Source organism: Perca fluviatilis, chromosome 15, assembly GCF_010015445.1.
Source record: "Perca fluviatilis chromosome 15, GENO_Pfluv_1.0, whole genome shotgun sequence".
In the NCBI taxonomy this organism is placed as follows: domain Eukaryota; kingdom Metazoa; phylum Chordata; class Actinopteri; order Perciformes; family Percidae; genus Perca; species Perca fluviatilis.
Genome location: NC_053126.1, coordinates 2,839,670 through 2,862,339, shown reverse-complemented (window position 1 = coordinate 2,862,339; position 22,670 = coordinate 2,839,670). Strand labels below are relative to the sequence as shown.

Sequence of the window (22,670 nt, the reverse complement as noted above, 5' to 3'; positions counted from 1 at the left end):
GTAAGGACTACTAGCCAGTCAGAAGCAGAGTATAGGGCGCCCTGACAGTACCTAGGTAAGGACTACTAGCCAGTCAGAAGCAGAGTATGAGGGCGTGCCCTGACAGTACCTAGGTAAGGACTACTAGCCAGTCAGAAGCAGAGTATGAGGGCGTGCCCTGACAGTACCTAGGTAAGGACTACTAGCCAGTCAGAAGCAGAGTATGAGGGCATGCCACGCTAGCAGTTAGGCGAGTATTATAACGTGTATTCTGAAAAAGGCCTTATTCAGAATATCCAACCAGAATATGCTGTTTATATGACCTGTATCAAATTCGGAATATTGTCATATTCTCAATAATAGTGGAATATTGGTGTGCATGTAAACGTACTCCGTTTTCCAAATCCTAACATGATGTCCTCAAATGTCTCGTTTTGTCCACACAAGATATTCAGTTTACTGTCACAGGAGAGAAGACACTAGAACATATTCACATTTAACAAGCTGGAATCAGAAGTTTGACTATTTTTTTTTTCCAAAATATGCCGCACTTTCGCCACATAAATTGCAGATTTCTGCGCAAAATATGCGGGGCTTGCATGATTTCATAATCTCCGCATTTTCGTTGCAAAAAAGTCCCATAATATATCTTAGCGGAAAATTGAAAAATGTTCACACAAGAGCAGCCATTTTCCCATTGCCATGGGAACGTTATGAAGTGACGAGATTCCGCGACGTGAACATCATCGAAAAGCAGGGTGTTGGGATCATGTTTTTGCAAGTTCCCACAATTTCATCGCATAAATATCCTGCATATTCCATCGCATTTTTTAAGAAAACGTGCCACATAATCAAGGATTTTTGCCCTCACAAAACAAAAAAAAACTCTGCATTTTTCTGGAAGGACTGTATACTGCCACAGAATAGTATTTCATTTCTCTGACAGTCATCACATTGCAGGCACAGATGTGCAACAATGGCAAATTATTTGCAGTAACTAAATAAAAAAAAAATTGTTGGACCAATTAAGTAAAATCGGATAATTTCCCACGGCACACAGGACGATCTCTCATAGTTAGTGGTTAAAAATCACTGCTCTAATCCAAACACTGTTTCATACTCTTCATAAAAACATCACATTCACAGTGAGAAATAGTTCAAAACAAGCAAACACAGGGAAAGTCCATAACTATTATATTGCATCAGTGTCATTAGGGACAATAAAGCCATGAACCCTCGGTTTGTTTTTTCTCTTCCAACCACAGACAAAAACACAACTCAAATACACAACTTCTTTTGACACTTTTATTACTTCACTTGGTCATGTTTCTGGTACACGGAGTTCAGTTGAATAATAAAACTAAAATCAAACTCATATTTGCGATTCCCCCTTGACTTAAATTTCACAGTCAGGACCCAGAGACACACACGCACACACAAACATCTTTCTCTCTCACATTATTGTTAGGCATACTGGTGTAAAATAACCATGCGTGGCTTTGTGATGTCAGAGATAACGCCACCATCGTGTGGACAAAAGCAGGAACTACAGGTAACTCTGTCACAAAAAACCTCATCCAGTATCGTCAGCTTTTAAGTTAAATCCTCTCCACCGCTAAAACTACAAATGTTCATCCCTCATGTAATACAGTGTGAGTGCAGTACAGCGGCGCGTTTTCACTTCTACAGACTTTTACAGCAAACGTTGTAATGTGCACACCGGCCCGGCTGCTCTTGTGAATGAGTAGAGACCCGAAACAGAACTGCTCCAAAAAATGGAGCATGAACTGAAAGGGTTAATGGAAGCACACACCCATCTCTAGACACACACACAAACCAAACAGAAAGAGACAAAGACAGAAGAGACAATGCAAAGCTGAAGCAGTGCGTCTAGGGATGGGTGTGAGCAGTGGAGTTTGCCAGCTGGGATTGTGGCAAGTTGTTTTTTTTTTTTTTTTTTTGGTTGTGTTTTTATATATCAGCTGTTGCTAAACTGGCTCAAGATGGCGGCCAAATATCATACCAAACAGCACAGTAACGGCGGTGACTGGCAGGGCGGGGAGCGCTGGTTTATTTTCCGATGATCTTGCTGACAAACGAGTCCAGCTCTTCATCGTCTTTGATCCCCACAAAATGGTCGACGATGTCGCCTCCCCGTATGGCGATTACTGTCGGAACGGCAGACACCTGCAGACATAACAGACCACGCTATGGGTTACAAGACTGATACAGTTTGGTTTAAAAACTAATATCTTTTGGTTTACAACGGGCGTCCACAAAATCAATACAGCATAGTATCGCGATATTTTCCGTGGCAATACTGTATCGATACACAGACGCCAATTATTGATCTATTATTATTATTATATATATATGTTGGTCAGTTTGTCTGCTTGACAATCACATTTTGCAGCAATAACATTGAAGTGAGATGAACAGACAGAGAAATGTATCTTTTTAGGTAAAACAGATGCTGACATTTGTCCTTTTGGGGACATCATTTGAAATTGGGAAAAATTTGAAGTTGGAAAAAAGGTAATAAATTGCAATATATCGCAGAATATTACAATATGTTTAAAATCGCAATATCATCGTATCGTGACATAAGTATCGGGATGGTATTGTATCGTGAGGCCTCTGGTGATTCCCACCCATAGCGTCCGAGCCCCTAAAACTTTAACATTTGGAAACTCCGCTGGCCCCCGTTTTGGGTTGAAGGCCCCGGGGCTGGTGGCCGGGTTGGCTCAGTGGTAGAGCAGGCTCACATGTACTGAGAGGTTTATGCCTGCGATATGTGTTGTCAGACGTGTTCATGTTAGGCCTGCACCATAAATCGTTACAAAAATTGCGATCTTGATTCACCCTTGTTCGCGATTTAACTTCGACTTACATATTTGTTTTTTGTTCTCCTTCAATTCATTTATTGAAAGCATTTGACATTGACATGTTTTAATAATGTAAAGACATGTTGAAGGAGTCCAGATAGAGCCTGTATCAGGGCCATATTTAGTCCAGATAGAGCCTGTATCAGGGCCATATTTAGTCCAGATAGAGCCTGTATCAGGGCCAGATTTAGTCCAGATATAGCCTGTATCAGGGCCAGATTTAGTCCAGATAGAGCCTGTATCAGGGCCAGATTTAGCCCAGATAGAGCCTGTATCAGGGCCATATTTAGTCCAGATAGAGCCTGTATCAGGGCCAGATTTAGTCCAGATAGAGCCTGTATCAGGGCTATATTTAGTCCAGATAGAGCCTGTATCAGGGCCATATTTAGTCCAGATAGAGCCTGTATCAGGGCTATATTTAGTCCAGATAGAGCCTGTATCAGGGCCAGGTTTAGTCCAGATAGAGCCTGTATCAGGGCCAAATTTAGTCCAGATAGAGTCTGTATCAGGACCATATTTAGTCCAGATAGCACAGGTGTATTCAAAACGATTACTGATGGCTGCATTCCACTTAGGAGAGGTCCTGGTATTAAACCATTACTGATGGCTGCATTCCACTTAGGAGAGGTCCTGGTATTGTGCATGCTGACTCACTGAAATATCTTACTGGGACACTTGATGGAACTGAGCCATCGTTAAGGTGATCAGTCTCAGCTGTGCTTTTCCTACTATGACTACGTTTACATGCAGCCAATAACCCGTTCAAAACCGGAATATTAGCAATAACCCGGTCGTGCACGGCCATGTAAACACCGGCAAAAACACGAATATGCTCATATTCCTGTTTTTAAAAACCCGAAATTTTGGTCATGTAAACGCGTATCGGCATATCTCCATCACAAGGAACATTGATTTGTGTTCTGCGCATGTTCTATTCACAAGGAGTCTCTGTCTTTTGAGTAGAGGAACTTCTTGTATGCGCCAGAAAACAAGTTATAATAATAATTATATACTATATATATATATATTATATATATATATATATATATATATATATATATATATATATATATATATATATATATATATATATATATATATATATATGTCAATGCAGAAAACCTGCGCGCAGTATACCGGAAGTAAACAGGAAGTAGAGGTAAACATGGCGAGACGCAGCACAGCACCACACTTTTGGAGCGAGGAGGAAACCAATTTCTTTATTAGTGTGGTGATAAACCATGAATATAATGTCTTCTGTTGACGGCAGAAAGTACCGAGATAGTGAGATTTATAAGAAGGGGACCAAGGAGTTATCGCGTCTTAAGGTTGTCCGTAGGCTACGTCCAGACGCTAACCGTGCGTCGCCGTTTATTTCGGGATATCGCCGATTGATTACATATTCCATGTAGGAGTAACTCTCTCTGCTCTCGCATGTAAACGGGTTATTCCGAATGTTTCAGAAACCCGAATAGTGACCTTCACCCGACCAGAACCCGAAAATTGACAGCTTGTAAACGTAGTCAATGACAAGTCAACATGTCTGCTGTGAAAAAGGTCCATATACAAAACTCAACACATTGTCTCACCCCGTATTCGATCGCCAGGTCTGTGTGATCGTCGATGTCAACTTTTGCCATGGCAACGCGGCCTTTCTGTTTTGCAACGGCCTTCTCCAACCTTGGCCCGAGGATCTTGCAGGGACCACACCACCTAAAAGACACACAAACGGAACAGGTTCTTCATTCTTAAAGAGGTAGTATTGTATCTGTACAGTCACGGGTCCTTCCTTCATGTCCTAAGATGAGTTATGTTGATTTCATGTCAATCGTGGAATCGTTTCTAGAGATGCACAGGTTACAACTTTCTAGGCCGATTCCGATTCACGATTTCCTTCGAGTTATGCCGGCCGATACCGATTTTAGCCGATTCCGATTTCATTTTTTCTAACCACTTTACAGCACACACAAATATTTATTTTCCATCTTTTCTTTGATAGAACATGTTTTGAACAGATAATGGATCACTATAAAACAGAACTATATAAATTCACACACATCTAAAGAGCAATGTTAGAACCATTTCCTTCTTCTCACATCTAATATCACACTAAAAGAAATGTGATTCTGGTTCTTGGTGTGGTCCCTCCACGCCCTACTGTCTCCTCGCAGCTGTTGCATATTGTAAACTTGTTATCTTCTGCTCACACGCTGAAGAATCCCCAAACAGCTGACATGTTGCAGGTTAACTCACCAGGTTCCCTACATGTGGGAGAATAGCGCCGACACGCTTCACACCGCGAGCCGGTACGCGCCACACACGGTGGAGAAGATGAGAGAAAGGAGAAAGAGAGCGTGCTGTGGCGTCCTTGAGAACTGTAACTCGTATAACTTTTGTTCTCAGTTAATTGTAGCGTTGACCGGCATGAAATCGCCATATGTCAGACTGACCTGCAGCTCACCGGTCGTGGCCGAGCACGTGAAAACCGGCCAATTCCGGTCACTGGCCGCTCTAGTGGTTCATCTCTATCGGTTCATCTCTAGTGGTTCATCGCTAGCGGTTCATCTCTAGCGGTTCATCTCCAGCGGTTCATCTCTAGCGGTTCATCTCTAGCGGTTCATCTCTAGCGGTTCATCTCTAGTGGTTCATCTCTAGCGGTTCATCTCTAGCGGTTCATCTCTAGTGGTTCATCTCCAGCGGTTCATCTCTAGCGGTTCATCTCTAGCGGTTCATCTCTAGCGGTTCATCTCTAGCGGTTCATCTCTAGCGGTTCATCTCTAGCGGTTCATCTCTAGCGGTTCATCTCCAGCGGTTCATCTCCAGCGGTTCATCTCCAGCGGTTCATCTCCAGCGGTTCATCTCTAGCGGTTCATCTCTAGCGGTTCATCTCTAGCGGTTCATCTCCAGCGGTTCATCTCTAGCGGTTCATCTCCAGCGGTTCATCTCTAGCGGTTCATCTCTAGCGGTTCATCTCTAGCGGTTCATCTCCAGCGGTTCATCTCTAGCGGTTCATCTCTAGCGGTTCATCTCTAGCGGTTCATCTCTAGCGGTTCATCTCTAGCGGTTCATCTCCAGCGGTTCATCTCTAGCGGTTCATCTCCAGCGGTTCATCTCCAGCGGTTCATCTCCAGCGGTTCATCTCTAGCGGTTCATCTCTAGCGGTTCATCTCTAGTGGTTTTGTGTGTCTTGGAGGAGCGAGCGTGTTTTGGACATGAGGTTAAAGCAACACTCCTTCAATCAATTTAAATTCATAGTATCAAATAAAGTTATCTCAGGACACTTTACAGATAGAGTAGGTCTAGAACACACTCTATAATTAACAAAAGACCCAACAATTCTAGTAATTCCCCCGAGAGAAAGCAATTAGTGCGACAGAGGCGAGGAAAAACCCCATTTTTAGCAAAAAAGTTTTTAAAAACTTGAAAAACTCTGTCTTAGAATCACAATTTTTTTTTATTTTTTTTTTTTAAATTATCGTTCATTTATCGTTGTCGAGGTAAAATGTGCAATTAATGGTGATTGCGATTTAAGGTCATATCGTGCAGAGCAGCAGTCATCAGGTGCTTTTTGTATCACGGAAACAGTCTAAAAGTAGACCTTTTTGGAACAGGACCTGTAAAACAGGTCGTGGGACTGAAAGCGTAACTGCTGGCCACGAATTCCCTTTAAATTCATACCGAGAGTCAACGCTAGATTGGCAGTCAGGATTTTTCCTGCACGGACACATTTTTGCCCCACCCCAAAAGAGGTTTTTAGCCAGCTCCAAAGGAAAATCACCAGCACCAAAATGATCAGAACTGAGAATAAAAACAGCAGCTCAAATCCTCTCTGAATGAGTTTAAGAGCAATATACCAAACAGAGCCGAGCCAAACTTAAAAACTTGAATATAATCGCTAATCTCAGTTTAATCTCCAGAGTCGGGCTGTCCCGGACTCTCCCGCTGATTTATTTAAATATTATTTTACAGTTTTGTTGATTTGGGGTTTTAACTTACTGAAGCAAAAAAAAATATACATTTTGTTTATCAGATTGTCAGAAATAACAGGAAAATGCAGAGATTTGTCAAATGACGTAACACAGACTCGTTGCCTGTACTGTACGCAGGACGATTCTGCTTACTGCCGTGTGTAGGAGTACACAGTAACTGCTTTCTGTAGGACAGAGTACACAGTAACTGCTTTCTGTAGGACAGAGTACACAGTAACAGCTTTCTGTAGGACAGAGTACACAGTAACGGCTTTCTGTAGGACAGAGTACACAGTAACGGCTTTCTGTAGGACAGAGTACACAGTAACGACTTTCTGTGGGACAGTACACAGTAACGGCTTGGGACAGAGTACACAGTAACGACTTTCTGTGGGACAGTACACAGTAACTGCTAGGACAGAGTACACAGTAACGGCTTTCTGTGGGACAGAGTACACAGTAACGGCTTTCTGTAGGACAGAGTACACAGTAACGGCTTTCTGTAGGACAGAGTACACACTCGGCTTTCTGTAGGACAGAGTACACAGTAACGGCTTTCTGTAGGACAGAGTACACAGTAACGACTTTCTGTGGGACAGTACACAGTAACTGCTAGGACAGAGTACACAGTAACGGCTTTCTGTGGGTTAGAGTACACAGTAACGGCTTTCTGTAGGACAGAGTACACAGTAACTGCTAGGACAGAGTACACAGTAACTGCTTTCTGTAGGACAGAGTACACAGTAACTGCTAGGACAGAGTACACAGTAACTGCTTTCTGTAGGACAGAGTACACAGTAACTGCTTTCTGTAGGACAGAGTACACAGTAACTGCTAGGACAGAGTACACAGTAACTGCTAGGACAGAGTACACAGTAACTGCTTTCTGTAGGACATAGTACACAGTAACTGCTTTCTGTAGGACAGAGTACACAGTAACTGCTTTCTGTAGGACATAGTACACAGTAACTGCTTTCTGTAGGACAGAGTACACAGTAACTGCTAGGACAGAGTACACAGTAACTGCTAGGACAGAGTACACAGTAACTGCTTTCTGTAGGACATAGTACACAGTAACTGCTTTCTGTAGGACAGAGTACACAGTAACTGCTTTCTGTAGGACAGAGTACACAGTAACTGCTTTAGGACAGAGTACACAGTAACGGCTTTCCGTAGGACAGAGTACACAGTAACGGCTTTCTGTAGGACAGAGTACACAGTAACGGCTTTCTGTAGGACAGAGTACACAGTAACGGCTTTCTGTAGGACAGAGTACACAGTAACGGCTTTTGTAGGACAGAGTACACAGTAACTGCTTTTGTAGGACAGAGTTACACAGTAACTGCTTTCTGTAGGACAGAGTACACAGTAACGGCTTTCTTGTAGGTACATGACTACACCAGTAAAGCAATATAGTAATGCGTGCCTGTTTATTTTTCTCTCCACACACACACACACACACACACACACACACACACACACACAAACACAAACACACACACACACACACACACACACACACACACACACACACACACACACACACACACACACACACACACACACACACACACACACACACACACACACACACACACACACACACGTTATTGACATAATGCATTCCCTTACCATAACCGTAACCTAATTCTATCCCTAATCCTAAAACCAAGTCTTAACCCTCAAACAGCTTTTTTTAATTTATTTATTATTTTTTTTTTTTAACTTGTGGGGTCCAGCACTTTGGGCCCCACAAAGCTGTCCGGACCCCTCAAGTATACTGGACTCCCGGTTTTTTTGGACCCCACGAATATAGACACACACGCACGCACGCACAGCGTGGGGGGGGTCTTTGGGGCTCCAACGCCTCGAATGTTCTCTCAAAAGCCCAAAATCTTTTAGGGTTTTAAAATAACTGACTGGACCAGCAAGTCAGTGGAGCAAGAGTTCTGTTACTGGGGAAATATCGCCTTCGTTTCAAGATCAGTAATGCTATGAACGCCAAATTCCTAACCTACCTATGTTATGCAACTTAGATATACTAACATCTCATCCATACCAGGTAGTAGATAACACAACCTTCACCTGATGTAAAAAGATAAAATAAGATAATAAAATGTTCGATCCCCAGAGGGGAAATTCAGGTGCTGCCGCAGCATAAAGCCGCATACACATGACAAGCGATTTGCTCTCCGCGCACTAGGGCTGGGCAATATTTTGATATTATATTGATATCATGATATGAGACTAGATATTGTCTTAGATTTTGGATATCGTAATATCGTGATATGACATAAGTGTCTTTTCCTGGTTTTAAAGGCTGCGTTACAGTAAAGTGATGTACTTTTCTGAACTTACCAGACTGTTCTAGCTGTTCTATTATTCACCTTTTCTCCACTTAGACATTATATCCACATTACTGATGATTATTTATCTAAAATCTAAGTTTGAACATATTTTGTTCACCAATTGTCAACCCTAGAATATCGCCGCAATATCGATATCGAGGTATTTGGTCAAGAATATCGTGATATCTGATTTTCTCCGTATCGCCCAGCCCTACTGCGCACTGCTAGGTAGGGGCGACATCAAGGGTGGCAAGGAAGCCATTTCCCATTTTATCTCATTGGTCGCGCTTTCGAAAGGTCAGCGGCAACTAGGTCAAAGTTGAAATAATGATGTGTCATCTGTCAGTCCAGACAGTTATCAGGGTTCATACGCATTTTAACCAATACTTTTCCATGACTTTTTCGGCAAATTTCCATGACTAGGTGTTCCTGAAAATGTCAGTCGTCATTATACGATAAGAATACAAATCTGTGTTAAAGTTTCCCCTCAGAGGTTTAACTATAAAATGAATATGTATGTGGTTCATAGTGGAATTCGTAATATCGCTCCCCGAATAAGACGATGTGAAAATACATTTATTAAATTACATATTATCAGGGGTGGGGAAAAAAAAATCGATACAGCATAGTATCGCGATATTTTTCGTGGCAATACTGTATTGATACACAGATGCCAAGTATCGATCTTTTATGACATATGTGTTGGTCACTTTGTCTGCTTGACAATCCCATTTTGCAGCAATATAATTGAAGTGAGATGAACAAATATTGAAATGTATCTTTTTAGATAAAACAGATGTTGACAAAATTGTCCTTTTCGGGACATCATTTGAAACTGGGGGATAATCTGAAGTAGGCCTGTCACGATAACAAATTTTGCTGGACGATAAATTGTCCCAGAAATTATTGCGATAAACGATAATATTGTCATCGAGAGACCATTTGCATCTAATATAATGATAATGGCATAATAATACAGGTACACCTTTTCAAAGATCAATACACTTTTATTTCTAAATAATATTTAACACTGGAACTGGAAGACATTTTAAATATCCAGAACATGTCTTTGACCTCCTTTAGTATGTCGTCTTTCACGCTGATGTACAGTTGTGGAATTGCCGTTTGTGATGCAATGCAATATATGTAAATGTAACAAAAATAGTTCTGTTTTTCAGTCTTCATTTTGGCGAAGGTGCGCGGCTGCTCCTCTTCAGGTCGGAGCTTCGTTGGGTGGGACACACAGACACACACACACACACACACAGACACACACACACACACACACACACACACACACACACACACACACACACACACACACACACACACACACACACACACACACACACACACACACACACACACACACACACACACACACACACACACACACACACACACACACACACACACACACACACACACACACACAACACACACACACACACACACACACACACACACACACCGTGCAACTCTGACATACTTTCCACACTCCGTGTCCGCGGACAGCTGTAGGCTTGTACCGTTAATGTTCGGTTCATTGTCGGACACATGCAGCCACTTTCCTGAAACCGCTTGCGAGACTGACCAGCGCGTGGCGTATCCGAGGCCGTCTCCACCGCCTCCACCTGCAGGTTGTCAGCTGTGTGGTTTGGATTGAAAGAGAGAAACGAGACGCAAATAACACGCGTGGATATCGCTCATATAGGCCTACTTTCTTTTGCGGCGCGCCTTAACTGCAAAGTGCTGCGGGAAACCCTGCTCCAACTCTCAACTAGCGTTTGTCTGTCTCTGTCTCTCTGTCCGCAGTCCCGCCCCACAAAGACCATGCGACTGACAAGAGGGTTCACTCCTCGTTACGCTAAGGAACCGAGAGTGGTCCTCCAGTCTCTTTGGTAGAGAGAGACGAGGAAAACAAACAAGCACGCAAATGGAAATTATCGCGGCCGGAAAAATTATCGAGCTCATTTTTTTTTATCGTGCGATAACTCGATTTATTGACTATCGCGACAGGCCTAATCTGAAGTTGAAAAAAAGGTAATACATTGCAATATATCGCAAAATATTGCAATATGTTTAAAAATCGTAATAATATCGTATCGTGGCATAAGTATCGGGATGATATCGTATCGTGAGGCCTCTGGTGATTCCCACCCCTACATATTATGCTGTGTTAAAACAAATTCCATGACTTTTCCAAATCTTTCTGGGTCTTTTTAGGTTTCCAAAACCTTTCCAGGCTACAGATTTTGCATTTTTTTCAAATTCCATAACTTTTCCAGGCTACAGATTTTTCAAAACGTATGAACCCTGCAGATATCTACCACCACCACCACGCTTCGCCGCGGTAGAGCTGTAATCGGGCCTTAAAAGTACGGCCCAAAAAGGCCCGAGCCCGACAGAGTTCGGCCCGACAAGTACATTTTGATTGACAGCTAGTGATGTGCGGATCGATACTAAACGATCGATATTTACGATCCCAACGTCTCCTGCTCTAGTATCGATTCTCATGTAAAAAGATCGATATTTAAACTCAGTAATTTGGAGTGTTTATGTTATCATAAGTAACTTGTTGTCACCAGAAAAGTCTAATTATATCCGGTTAGGGGAAGGAACTACTTCTCCTTCCGGTCCGCTAATTGTTGCACTGCGGCTCTGTGACGGAGCCGGCCAGGGGAGCCTATTTTTATTTTATTTTTTTGTAAACATGAATGTTTTGTGAAAACAATTTGAGTTAACGGTTTTCAAGGGTGCCTGATTGACATGTGTTGTAAAGAACAGCAAAACGTGGATATGGAATATTTTGTGACAAGGTTAAGAGTCTAATTTGTGTGTTATTTTCAACCTGTTTTACTGTACAAGTCTCTGAGATCTTCTTTATAATTAAATAATATGAGATTAGTTTCTTGTCTTGTCATTATGCAGCTATAATTTGGAATTGGTAAGCCTACAACCTACTTTTTTTTTTATATTTAAACTAGTTGTCACATCACACTACAAATAAAATACGTAAAAAGTATTGGTATTGGTATCGGTATCGGCAATACCAGCCTGGGTATTACTTGGTATCGGATCGAATAGGAATTAAATGGTATCGCACATCACTATTGACAGCCTTTTAAAAGCCCGAACCCGTTTACAGCCCGACTGTAGCCTACAAAAGGCCGTCTATCGGCATCATCAGAGGGTCGGAGAATAGCGCGCTTCACAGAGAGAGAAAGAAAAAAGAGACTGCGCCGCACGCACACAGCTCCTTTGTTTTTGGTAAAAAGTGAGTCATTTCTACATGTTTTATCATCATTTATTCATGACTAACGGAGGCTACAGGCCACTTGGAAGTTGGAACAAGTCCTCCAGAGACCAGCCTCCGTTTCACCTCCTCAGGATCCATTTTCACGCTAATCGAAACGCATCAGCTGAGCGCTCATTTACCATGGCAACCCGAAGCGCGAGCCCGAGCCCGTGTGAAAATAATAGAAATTTAAACCGAACCCGTGGGGGTCCTGTCGGGTTCGGGCGAAGATCTCCAGCTCTACCCCGCGGTACTCACTGTGCATGGAAGTCGACGAGCACGGGCAGTTCGTTTTTGATGACCCGGTCTGTGAAGTCCTCGTGGTCCTGGACGTTAAAGGAGACCTCGCGCCGGGAGGTGTGAGGGAGGGAGCCAGGCAGCGTGCGGGAGGGAGAGAGGAAGGAGAGCCGCGTTGGGGCTGACTGCAGCGAAGTGGAAAAGGAGGAAGAAGAAGAAGAAGAAGAGAAGGCCGCGGCCGTGGCCGTGGATGCTGGGAGGGAGCGGATATCTTTCGCAGAGAGCGTCCAAAGTCTTCGTACCAGCAGCCTGTGAGCCATCTGCGAGAAAGACATGAGACAAAAGAACAGAAGACCAATGTTCAGTTCTCACTTTCGATATCTCTTCCTGGTACAACCAACTCACCATTTGTTTATTTTTTTATTTATAGCTTTTATTTTGAACATGTAAATGCAATACAACATCCAAAGAAAATAGTAATGTAAAAAAAGAGCAGTTAAAAAAATAAAACTCCATAATTTCGTGTACTTAAAGACCTATTTACACATTCAAAAAGGAGTAGGAAGAAGTAAAACTTATGTACTCCTACCCCTTCATACCCTTTCATTCCTATTTGGAACACAAAACAAGACTTTCACGCATAGTGAATCACGCTGCCCTTATAACTGGCTCACCCCATGCTCCCCTATCTGAGCTGTACAGCCGCTCAGTGACCAGGGAAGCCAACCTGATCACAGAGGACCCCTCTCACCCCCTCCATCACTCCTTCCAGCTATTACCATCAGGCAAGCGTTTTAGGGTACCATTGGCCCGAAAGAACATCTACAAGAAATCCTTCATCCCATCTGCAATAGCCATATTAAATAGCACAAAATGAACACCACAGTCAGCTGATACCTCAACACCCCATGTCTTGTTTTTATATGTCCGTATGAATGTCTCTTTGTAACTGGAGCCTTGTCAAAAGACAATTTTCTGGAACCCTGTGTAACAGACAATAAAGCATTATCTTATCTTATGTTGATTAAATACAATTCTTAAGAGATTAGGGCTGCAACTAACGATTATCTAATTGTGAATTAGAGATGCACCGATAGACCGGCCCGGTGACCGGAACTGGGCGGTTTTCACGTGCTAGGCCACGACCGGTGACCTGCAGGTCAGTCTGACATATGGTGATTTCACCCCGGTCAACGCTACAATTAACTGACAACAGAAGTTATACGAGTTACAGTAAAGGTATCTCTTTTTCCTTTCTCTCAACTTCTCCACCGTGTGTGCGTGCCCGTTTCGCGGTTGTTAAGCGTGTCGGCGCTATTCTCCCACATGTAGGAAACCTGGTGAATTAACCTGCAACATGTCAGCTGTTTAGAGATTCTTCAGCGTGTGAGCAGAAGATAACAAGTTTACAATATGCAACACCTGCAGGGAGACAGTAGGGCGTGGAGGGACCACACCAAGAACCAGAATCACATTTCTTTAGTGTGATATTAGATGTGAAAAGAAGGAAATGGTTCTAACGTTGCTCTTTAGATGTGTGTGGATGACCCACACCAGGAGTAATTTATATAGTTCTGTTTTATAGTGATCCATTATCTGTTCAACAACATGTTCTATTAAAGAAAAGATAGAAAATAAATATGTGTGTGTGCTGTAAAGTGGTTAGAAGAAATTAAAATCAGAATCGGCTAAAATCGGTATCGGCCGGCCTAACTCAAAGAAAAATCGGAATCGGCCTAGAAAGTTGTAATCTGTGCATCTCTATTGTGAATTCATCTATCGAATCTATTCCATTAGTTGTTTTGTCTCTAAAATGTCAGAAATCTGTGTTCAGTTTCCCAAAAGATGACGTCCTCAAACGTTTTGTCTTTTCCAAAAAATTAAAAAGTCTTAACATGTTGGACCCGTCCAGTTTAACTCCACATACTGCTGTGTTGATGGAGTTTATTGTCAAAACCTCACCGCGGTGAGTCCGTTCTACGTGTAGACCTGTTGTAGATGTTAAGTGCCCTATAGTTCCTCAAGAAATACAGTTCAATCACAACTGAGAATATGCCTCATAGAGGTGAATAAATATAGGGTGAGGCTATTTGCACCCCTGGTACAATTAGCAGTGTATGCTATCCGTACTCTGGTGCAATTAGAAATCAATGCTATTCGTACCCCGCCAGTGCACACAGCAATGTGTTCTATTAATACCCCGTCTGGTACAAATATCAATGTATGCTATTTGCACCCCTGTGCATTTACAGTACCTTGGCATATAGTTACACACAGTTATCCATACTACTCGTATATTACACCTTTTTGGAATATTATCGCCCTGACATTCTTACCCTAACCATAACCAATCCCACTCCTGTTGCCTAAACCTAACCAACCCAACCAGAGCAGGCATATTCATGAGTCTTCCCCTACCACCCTGCAAAAAAAAACAAATTTCGCGTTCGCGGGCCCTGATTTGCGCAATTGCGTGCAAATTATCCAATCCAAAATTAAAAAAATAAGATCCCCTCACAGGGGAATCAAACTCCCATACCAAAGTTAAGCGTACTAACCACTCACCTAGCAGTTCTTACAGAACGTTGTACAACTGTTTACGGTACTGTATACAAAAAATAGGTACTAGCTAACAAACTAACGGTTGTATGCTTTCACTGAAGACAGAAAGCGCAACTGTAGTATCCATTTTCCGCCGAAATTCAATTGTTATAAACTTTAGAGACTAAACTTTGCCAGTTTCTGCGGTCATGGAAGATGAACGTCCGCCATGATTTCGGTGCACGCGAGCAACGTGTTTTTGTTGTCACGTCACAGGGTGTGAATAGCTCAGCTGTGTGGCCGAGGCTATTCGTACCGGGGGTGCAAATAGACACTGATAAATATATTTGTTTTGCGTTGCAGCGTGTGTCAGTTCCCTTTCATATGTTGTTCGGACAGACATGCACCCACTGCTAAAAATAACCCTGAAGGAAACCCTGTATACATAGAGGTACTGTGTATACATTCATGCCTCGATGCAGAGGTCGTACGAGTAGGGCTGGGCGATATGGAGAAAATCAGACATCACGATATTCTTGACCAAATACCTCGATATTGTGGCGATATTCTAGGGTTGACAACTGGTGCTCTAACAAAATATCTTCACACTTAGATTTTAGATAAACAATCATCAGTAATGTGGATATAATGTCTAAGTGGGGAAAAGGCAAATTATAGAACAGCTACAACAGTCTGGTAAGTGACTGTAAAGTGAAAATGACATCACTTTACTGTAATGCAGCCTTTAGAACCACGAAAAGACACTTATGTCATATCACGATTTCCAAAATCTAAGACAATATCTAGTCTCATATCACGATATTGCCCAGCCCTACGTACAAGTTCAACTTTAACGCATCCGGATGACTAACGGACCCGATTTTCTCCGCACCGCACTCGTTTGCATCGGTTCAGACCCGATCGCATGCGGTCTGCGAATCTCCGTAGGAAATGAATGACTTCCGGTCGTTTCTCTGCCGTAACTATCCACTGAGCCAGTGTGAAGGCGGCGTTGAGCAGCATCATTGTTTAGGATCCTAGTGTCCTGAGGGTAGAAGCCACTCCCGAGCCCCCGGGCCTCTCAGCTGTTAAACAGGTGGTTTGGATCTTTATTGATTCTCCTAGCCCTTTCTACTGGAGTAAATATCCTCAAGGAAGGGTAGGACACTCCCTATTGTGTGTTCAGTCTAACAAACTACCCTCAAAATGTGAATATTTGCTACTTTGATGTGATATCAGAACTTCCTGTGATGATAATTTAGTTATCTATGGGACTCGGGCTGCTGGCCGGACAAAACCAGACACTTAAATAAGTCAACCAGGGAACTGTAGCAGGGATTTTTTTTTTCCTGGCCTTTTATAAGAACAAGTAATACATAAAAGAATCATATACGCATATATTATATTCTTATACGCAGTATACCCACTAAGAAAGCTCCACGGTTTCCATATACCGCTTAAAAATGCCCAACGACACGCAACAACATACTTTCAGTTATATTTTTGCTAGATTTTGAATTGTCATCTGTTATTTTCTTCATCACATAGGCTAAATAAAGAAGGATTTCCAACGTAAATGCTGCTTATGGGTACTGGAACACGCTCAACGGTGTTTTAAGCCCCCAACGTCTCCTTCCAGGCAGCGCTGCAACCGTTGACTTCAAGGCACCTAACCCTAACACTAACCCTAACACTAACCCTAACCCTAACCCTAACCCTAACACTAACCCTAAAGGGCCAGACACACCAACCCAACGGATGACCATTGGCAGTAAAGCGAGTCGGACTGATCAGCCTCCCCGAGTTGGTCCCAAAAGTTCCTCAGAACACACCGAAGAGACGCCGACTTGAGCGTACGTTGTGCGCGTGCGCGAGACGTTATACGTCTCCATAGCAGCAGGCGCCGCTAATCTGTATTGTCGCCCAAAAAATAAAAACTGGCAGCCGATTGGACGAACGCGTCACGTGGGTCTGGCTGCTCCCAAATTTCAAATCCGATACGATCTCATATTGTACTAAAATAGTTCACCGAAACATGTTTCTGAAAACATCTGAAGAGAGAAATAGACCGTGTGTGTGTGTCTCTGTGTGTGTGTCTCTGTGTGTGTGTCTGTGTGTGTGTGTGTCTCTGTGTGTGTGTGTGTCTCTGTGTGTGCGTGCGTGTGTGTGTGCGTGTGTGTGCGCGCGCGTGTGTGTCTCTGGTTGTGTGTGTGTGTGTGTCTCTGTGGTGTGTGTGTGTGTGTGTGTGTCTCTGTGTGTGTGTGTGTGTCTCTGTGTGTGTTGTGTCTGTGTGTGTGTGTGCGTCGCGTGTGTGCGTGCGTGTGTGTGTGTGTGCGTGTGTGTGTGTGTCTCTGTGTGTGTGTCTCTGTGTGTGTGTGTCTCTGTGTGTGTGTGTGTCTCTGTCTGTGTGTGTGTGTGCAGTTGCTGAATCTGTCTTCATTTCAGATCAACAAAGGTCAGTTTAAAAGATTTTCGTCAGATTTTGAGAGACTCTAGTCACGCTCATCCCACTCGTCATTTCCGGGTTAGCTCTCCACCAATCAGATGGGTCACTGAGTCCAACGGCCCGCCCTCCGACGCAACAAGTCAGGTCGGCCCAAATGAAGGCCGACAGCTCCTCGGACAGACCACACCAAACAGACTCGAGTCACCGACCTCGCCAGACTGCCAGACGGCCGATTATTGGCTTGGTGTGTCAGCGCCTTAACCCGAACCATCGCCTAATCCTAGTGGGACGTTGAGGGGCATAAAACACTGATAAACATTGGAACATGGGGACTGGCTTTATCCATCCCTTAAATAGTTAATTAGTTAGTTAATTTGCACTCTTAAGCAAGCTTTAATGTTGTTTTAGGACATTTCTGTGACTTATGAGGTTTAAATCAAGCTTTATTGAAGATTGTGGACATACAGCAGGAAGCAACATGTTGTGTACATCTTAACAGACTAACTTATGACGTAGTTTACCTTATTATCAACCGCTTGGGCAGCAACACGTATTAGTAGGGCAGCTAAACCTGCCGGGCTGTTTGTACTGTCCTTCCAAGTTAATTGAGGTCGTTTCTCTCCTAACAGCCATGTTGCTCTGCTGTTTACACACTCAAACACAAGCAAAGATGTACAAACAACCGAGCTTAAAACATGACACGTTCGCAAATATTTCCGAAATAACGACTGATCCCCTCCCCACCAGCTCGGTGTATTTAGGGCATCTTATGTTTGCGTAATTAACCCACGTTACGCGTGACTTTGCCCACTTCGCCCTCTTCGTCCTCCTCCCCCCGCCGTCGCCTCCTCTCGCTGAGAGACACACAAACACTCACCGTACAGTCTCACAATAACACAATCTCAAATGTCACACACAGCACTGATGGATTCAAATAATACCATATGCATTCTCCGTGTTTACCTTGCTGCTGCTTCGCTAGAGTTGATCTTGGCCTTCGCGGACCTACGAAGTACTTCCGCTTTGGTGCAGCAGAGAAAAGGGACCGGGCAGCTCTTTATCGCCTTTATACTTTTTTTTTTAGTTTTTTTGTTGTTTTTTATTGTTCATTTTTTCAGAATACAAAAATACAAACAAACAAGGCACAGTTACAAATCCACCTCAAGAAAACAGAGCTTTTGCCTCGGGTCGAGCATATAAACAAAAGGAGCTTATACCTTACAAATCAACATAAATAATGATATAACATAAGATAAATAAAAAATAAATAGAAGGGGCTATGTCAAATTAAATCAAGAGTTTCAAATAAATAAATCAATTCAAGGGCTTTTTTTTTATCCCGTTTCAATGACTTGCACAAAGGATTGAACTCATTCTTCCAGTGGATCAGGGAGGGTTTGGTCTTAAAGTATCTACATTTATGTATAAAATGTTTTCCTAGCAGCACCAAGTTGTTGAGAACAAAATCTACTTTCTTATCTTCAGCAAAAATACCAAACTTTACATTCTTCATTGTCAGAGGTGGGGCCAGGAGGCGAACTTGCGTTCCCCATTGGCGTTCCCTAGGATGGCGAAAGAATGTCCCGCCCTACTTTGCCTTGCTTTGCTTCTGATTGGCTTAATTTGGTATTCTTAACCCTTACCCTAGAGCCGTTAACCAACCAACGAAGGCAACGACTACTAGCCAATCAGAGGCAGAGCAGGGCGGGACATTCGGAAAATTCGCTTCCTGGCCCAACCCTTCTCCAATTGAGAATGAGGAGATGTCGTGACGAAACAGCGCCCCGCCCCCAGAGATCACGGTAGCCTCCCCCTTCCGCCATTTTGGGAGGATACCCGCCAGCACGAGTTCATTGTTTACGTTGGTAGCAGAGGAGGTTGTTGTTGTAATCATAGACAGTATGTAATTCATCACTATTTTAGAATGCCTGGAAAACACTGCTGTGTGATAAACTGCTCCAGTTCTTCACACGATTATCGCGGAAACCGTAAGAATCCCGTGTTACAGTTTTTTCGTGTCCCTACGTGGAAACAGCACGAAGGAGAGCACGTCTCCGATGTGACAAGGAGACGTCGCATTTCTTGGGTGGCTGCAATTAGAAGAAAGGACATTACTTTCGACCACATCACCCAGTCGACGAGAGTGTGTTCTCTGCATTTTCATTCGGGTAAGTTCTCTAAACATGTCTTTAAACGTGTTTATGTTGTTGGCTCTTAAAGCCACGAAGTGCACCTGATGTTGTAGCCTAGCCTGCTAGCTAACTATCTGTCAAACTGTTGAGATTGTGTACATGACGTTATGCTAGCTTGTCTGTGAAATGTGCTCGCTGTAATGCTTGTCCCACACAGACAAAGCGGTTCTCCACACTAACTCTCCCCACTGACTTTTGGGAGATCATCACAGAGATGCATTGACCCCTCGTGTCCTTAGTAGGGCTGTGCTCGATTGAAGAAATTCTTAGTCGACTAACACTCATTCAATTGATTAGTTGATTTAATCGACAGATCTGTAAATCGGAGTTTCTCCGCAAAGAGTCACGCAAAAGGATGCATATATTGAATAAGGTAACGCCTCCTTTGCATATTTAAACACAACATTTCAGAAAACGCGTAATACAACAAATAATTGCCTTTTAATTAAAGTAAGTTTCACGGTGATATCTGTTAGGTAAAATGTCAACCCTTAATTCTTGTGTTTACCAGAGATGAGCTCGTACATTTCTTGGAAATAAGTCATTCAGCATGAAAACCGCATCAGACATGACTAATGGACTAAAGAGATCTAAGTTGACTAAGACCAAAACCACCGATTAGTCGACTAATCGACTAAGAGGGAGCAGCACTAGTCCTTAACCGTTGTTCTGCGAGATCTTTTACTGTACTGGGTTTGCCAGCTTAAAGCATTGATTACATTGATGAGTTTTCATATTCAAATTATTCTGTTCTAGGTAAACCATCATATGAGATGTTGGAGAACCACCCTGACTGGAAACCATCTTTGCGGTTAGGCCACAGTGATGTTAAGAAAACAGATGAAGCGAGATTTCAGCGGCTAGTAAAGCGCAGGACCCAGCACCAGGACCAGCAGCCGCTGGCACAGGTACAGCACCAGGACCAGCAGCCACCGGCACAGCACCAGGACCAGCAGCCGCTGGCACAGCACCAGGACCAGCAGCCACTGGCAGAGCACCAGGAGCTGCCATCACCAGCACAGCACCAGAAGCAGGACCAGGACCAGCAGCCACTGGCAGAGCACCAGGAGCTGCCATCACCAGCACAGGAATGTGTCCTCTGCACGTGCAGACGAGATGTTATCAACTGTCTTTTGGAGGAGAACCGAAAGCTGAAGGAGGAGCTAGAAGAGTTTAAACATTTAAACGCTGCAATGATAATTCCCCGAGCCGTCTTTCCTGCTCCGTCTCTGACCAGACTGATGTCATGAAGTGGCGTTATGTACGACACGCCAATTCGTCTGCCGTTATTGGCGCGTTATCAAGACGCAATCGCTTCTTAGCGTGTTTATCGACGCCGTTCGGCCGCCATTGACCTACATTACGTGTGAATTTTCGCCGTGGCGAGTAGTATAAAGGATGGAGGTCCGTGGTTGGTTGGTTGGTTGGTTGGTTGGGGGAGGAGGACGGGTTGAACACAGGACTTTTCCTCAATGTTTCTTTCCTAAACCCAACCGTTTATTGTTGTCCTAAGCGTGTGATGTTGGTCACCGTGGTGATTTAGTGTTTCTAAAACGTTTACATCCGCTGTATACGTGGATAGCTCAAATTGCGTACAGATAACACGCCATTTGGCTTTAAGAAAGTGGGCGTGTATGTTTACGTTGCATGCCGTTGCATGCTGGGTAGATTTGTGTCTTGATCCCGACCAGCTTTGACGTCATGCACACGTGGACAATGATGACCTCACGAGATCGAGGCGGCCGCAGGCTTGAGAGCCAGGCAGCGCGGTTGCTTTTCACCGACTGCAAGACCCAGGCGGATCCAGGGGCATGCTGGGAAACGCCTGGCAGGCCTCTCAGCTGATCTAACAGCTGATTGGTTCAGAAGAAACAGGATTTTAACTATTTGTCCGATTTAAAGGCTTATTCTGTACAGAACACATGTTGTGTGGCTGATAGTGATGTTTAGAAGTCAGAGAGACTAAATCTACATCATCTCATCTACAGTCTGTTGTTAAAACTGTCAAAACGGATCGCATGTAGAGCATTTTGACAGCTACTCTGTCCTAATAAAACAGCTGGAGACTGTGTACAAGAAGACATATGGGTCTGATAACATTTTATTAAATCTGAGTTAGACCTAAGAGGTTGTGAGTGTGTCTGTGACGTCCTGTTCAGCCTGAAGGCTGCTGGAATCAGCCTCTCCTGGCCTGTAGCCGTTCACGCCCCTTGTTTTCTTCGCCTTCAAAATAAAAGCCTGTTTTCTAAAGTTCTTTGCAAAAAATTGTATTTCAAATTTTTTCTTTCATAATAAAAGCCTGTTCTCTATAGTTAGGGATGGAACTATAGAAAAACAAATACAAATTTCACCCTTTGCTTTTTTGTCACAACATTATCATCGATACATTTCACACTCCGGGACAAATACAAAATGTGAAATGTGCTTACGCAGCCGTGCATTTTCTGGGGAGTTGTCGTGGTCTTTGCCCTGAGCGGTGACCACCGTCATGTTAGATCCATTTATCTATCTGACAGTCTGGGAATACTACTCTGTAATGAGAACACAATGACACATTTTCAGTAGCAACACGGAAATAACAAAGTTCAGCTGAATTATAAGCTACTGAAAAGTAGGCAGAGAGCTTCACAAATCAAATGAAAACATTAACTAACGCGCTTTATCTAAACGCGCTTGGTCGGGACTATCGGCGTCCCTTTTGACGCAGTTACCTTAGAAAAGGTCGTGGGTGGGCTTACGTTTCTGTGACACGTGGGAATAACGGGACGGTAAAAGA

The 22,670-nt window shown here is 43.3% G+C and overlaps 2 protein-coding genes across 2 annotated transcripts; one reads left to right on the top strand and one right to left on the bottom strand.

Moving 5' to 3' along the window:
* Positions 1-1,270: 1,270 nt before the first annotated feature.
* On the bottom strand, positions 1,271-18,760 carry txn2 (thioredoxin 2). The gene is made up of 4 exons (XM_039824005.1): positions 18,666-18,760; positions 12,737-13,035; positions 4,454-4,577; positions 1,271-2,166 (listed from the first exon to the last, which is right to left on the bottom strand). Exons 2-4 carry the CDS (start codon positions 13,033-13,035, stop codon positions 2,050-2,052), a joined length of 540 nt encoding a protein of 179 aa, XP_039679939.1. The 5' UTR covers positions 18,666-18,760; the 3' UTR covers positions 1,271-2,049.
* Positions 18,761-19,526: 766 nt separating this feature from the next.
* On the top strand, positions 19,527-21,907 carry LOC120574018 (uncharacterized protein DDB_G0285291-like). The gene is made up of 2 exons (XM_039824004.1): positions 19,527-19,870; positions 20,651-21,907. Exons 1-2 carry the CDS (start codon positions 19,627-19,629, stop codon positions 21,142-21,144), a joined length of 738 nt encoding a protein of 245 aa, XP_039679938.1. The 5' UTR covers positions 19,527-19,626; the 3' UTR covers positions 21,145-21,907.
* The last annotated feature ends 763 nt before the right edge of the window (positions 21,908-22,670 follow it).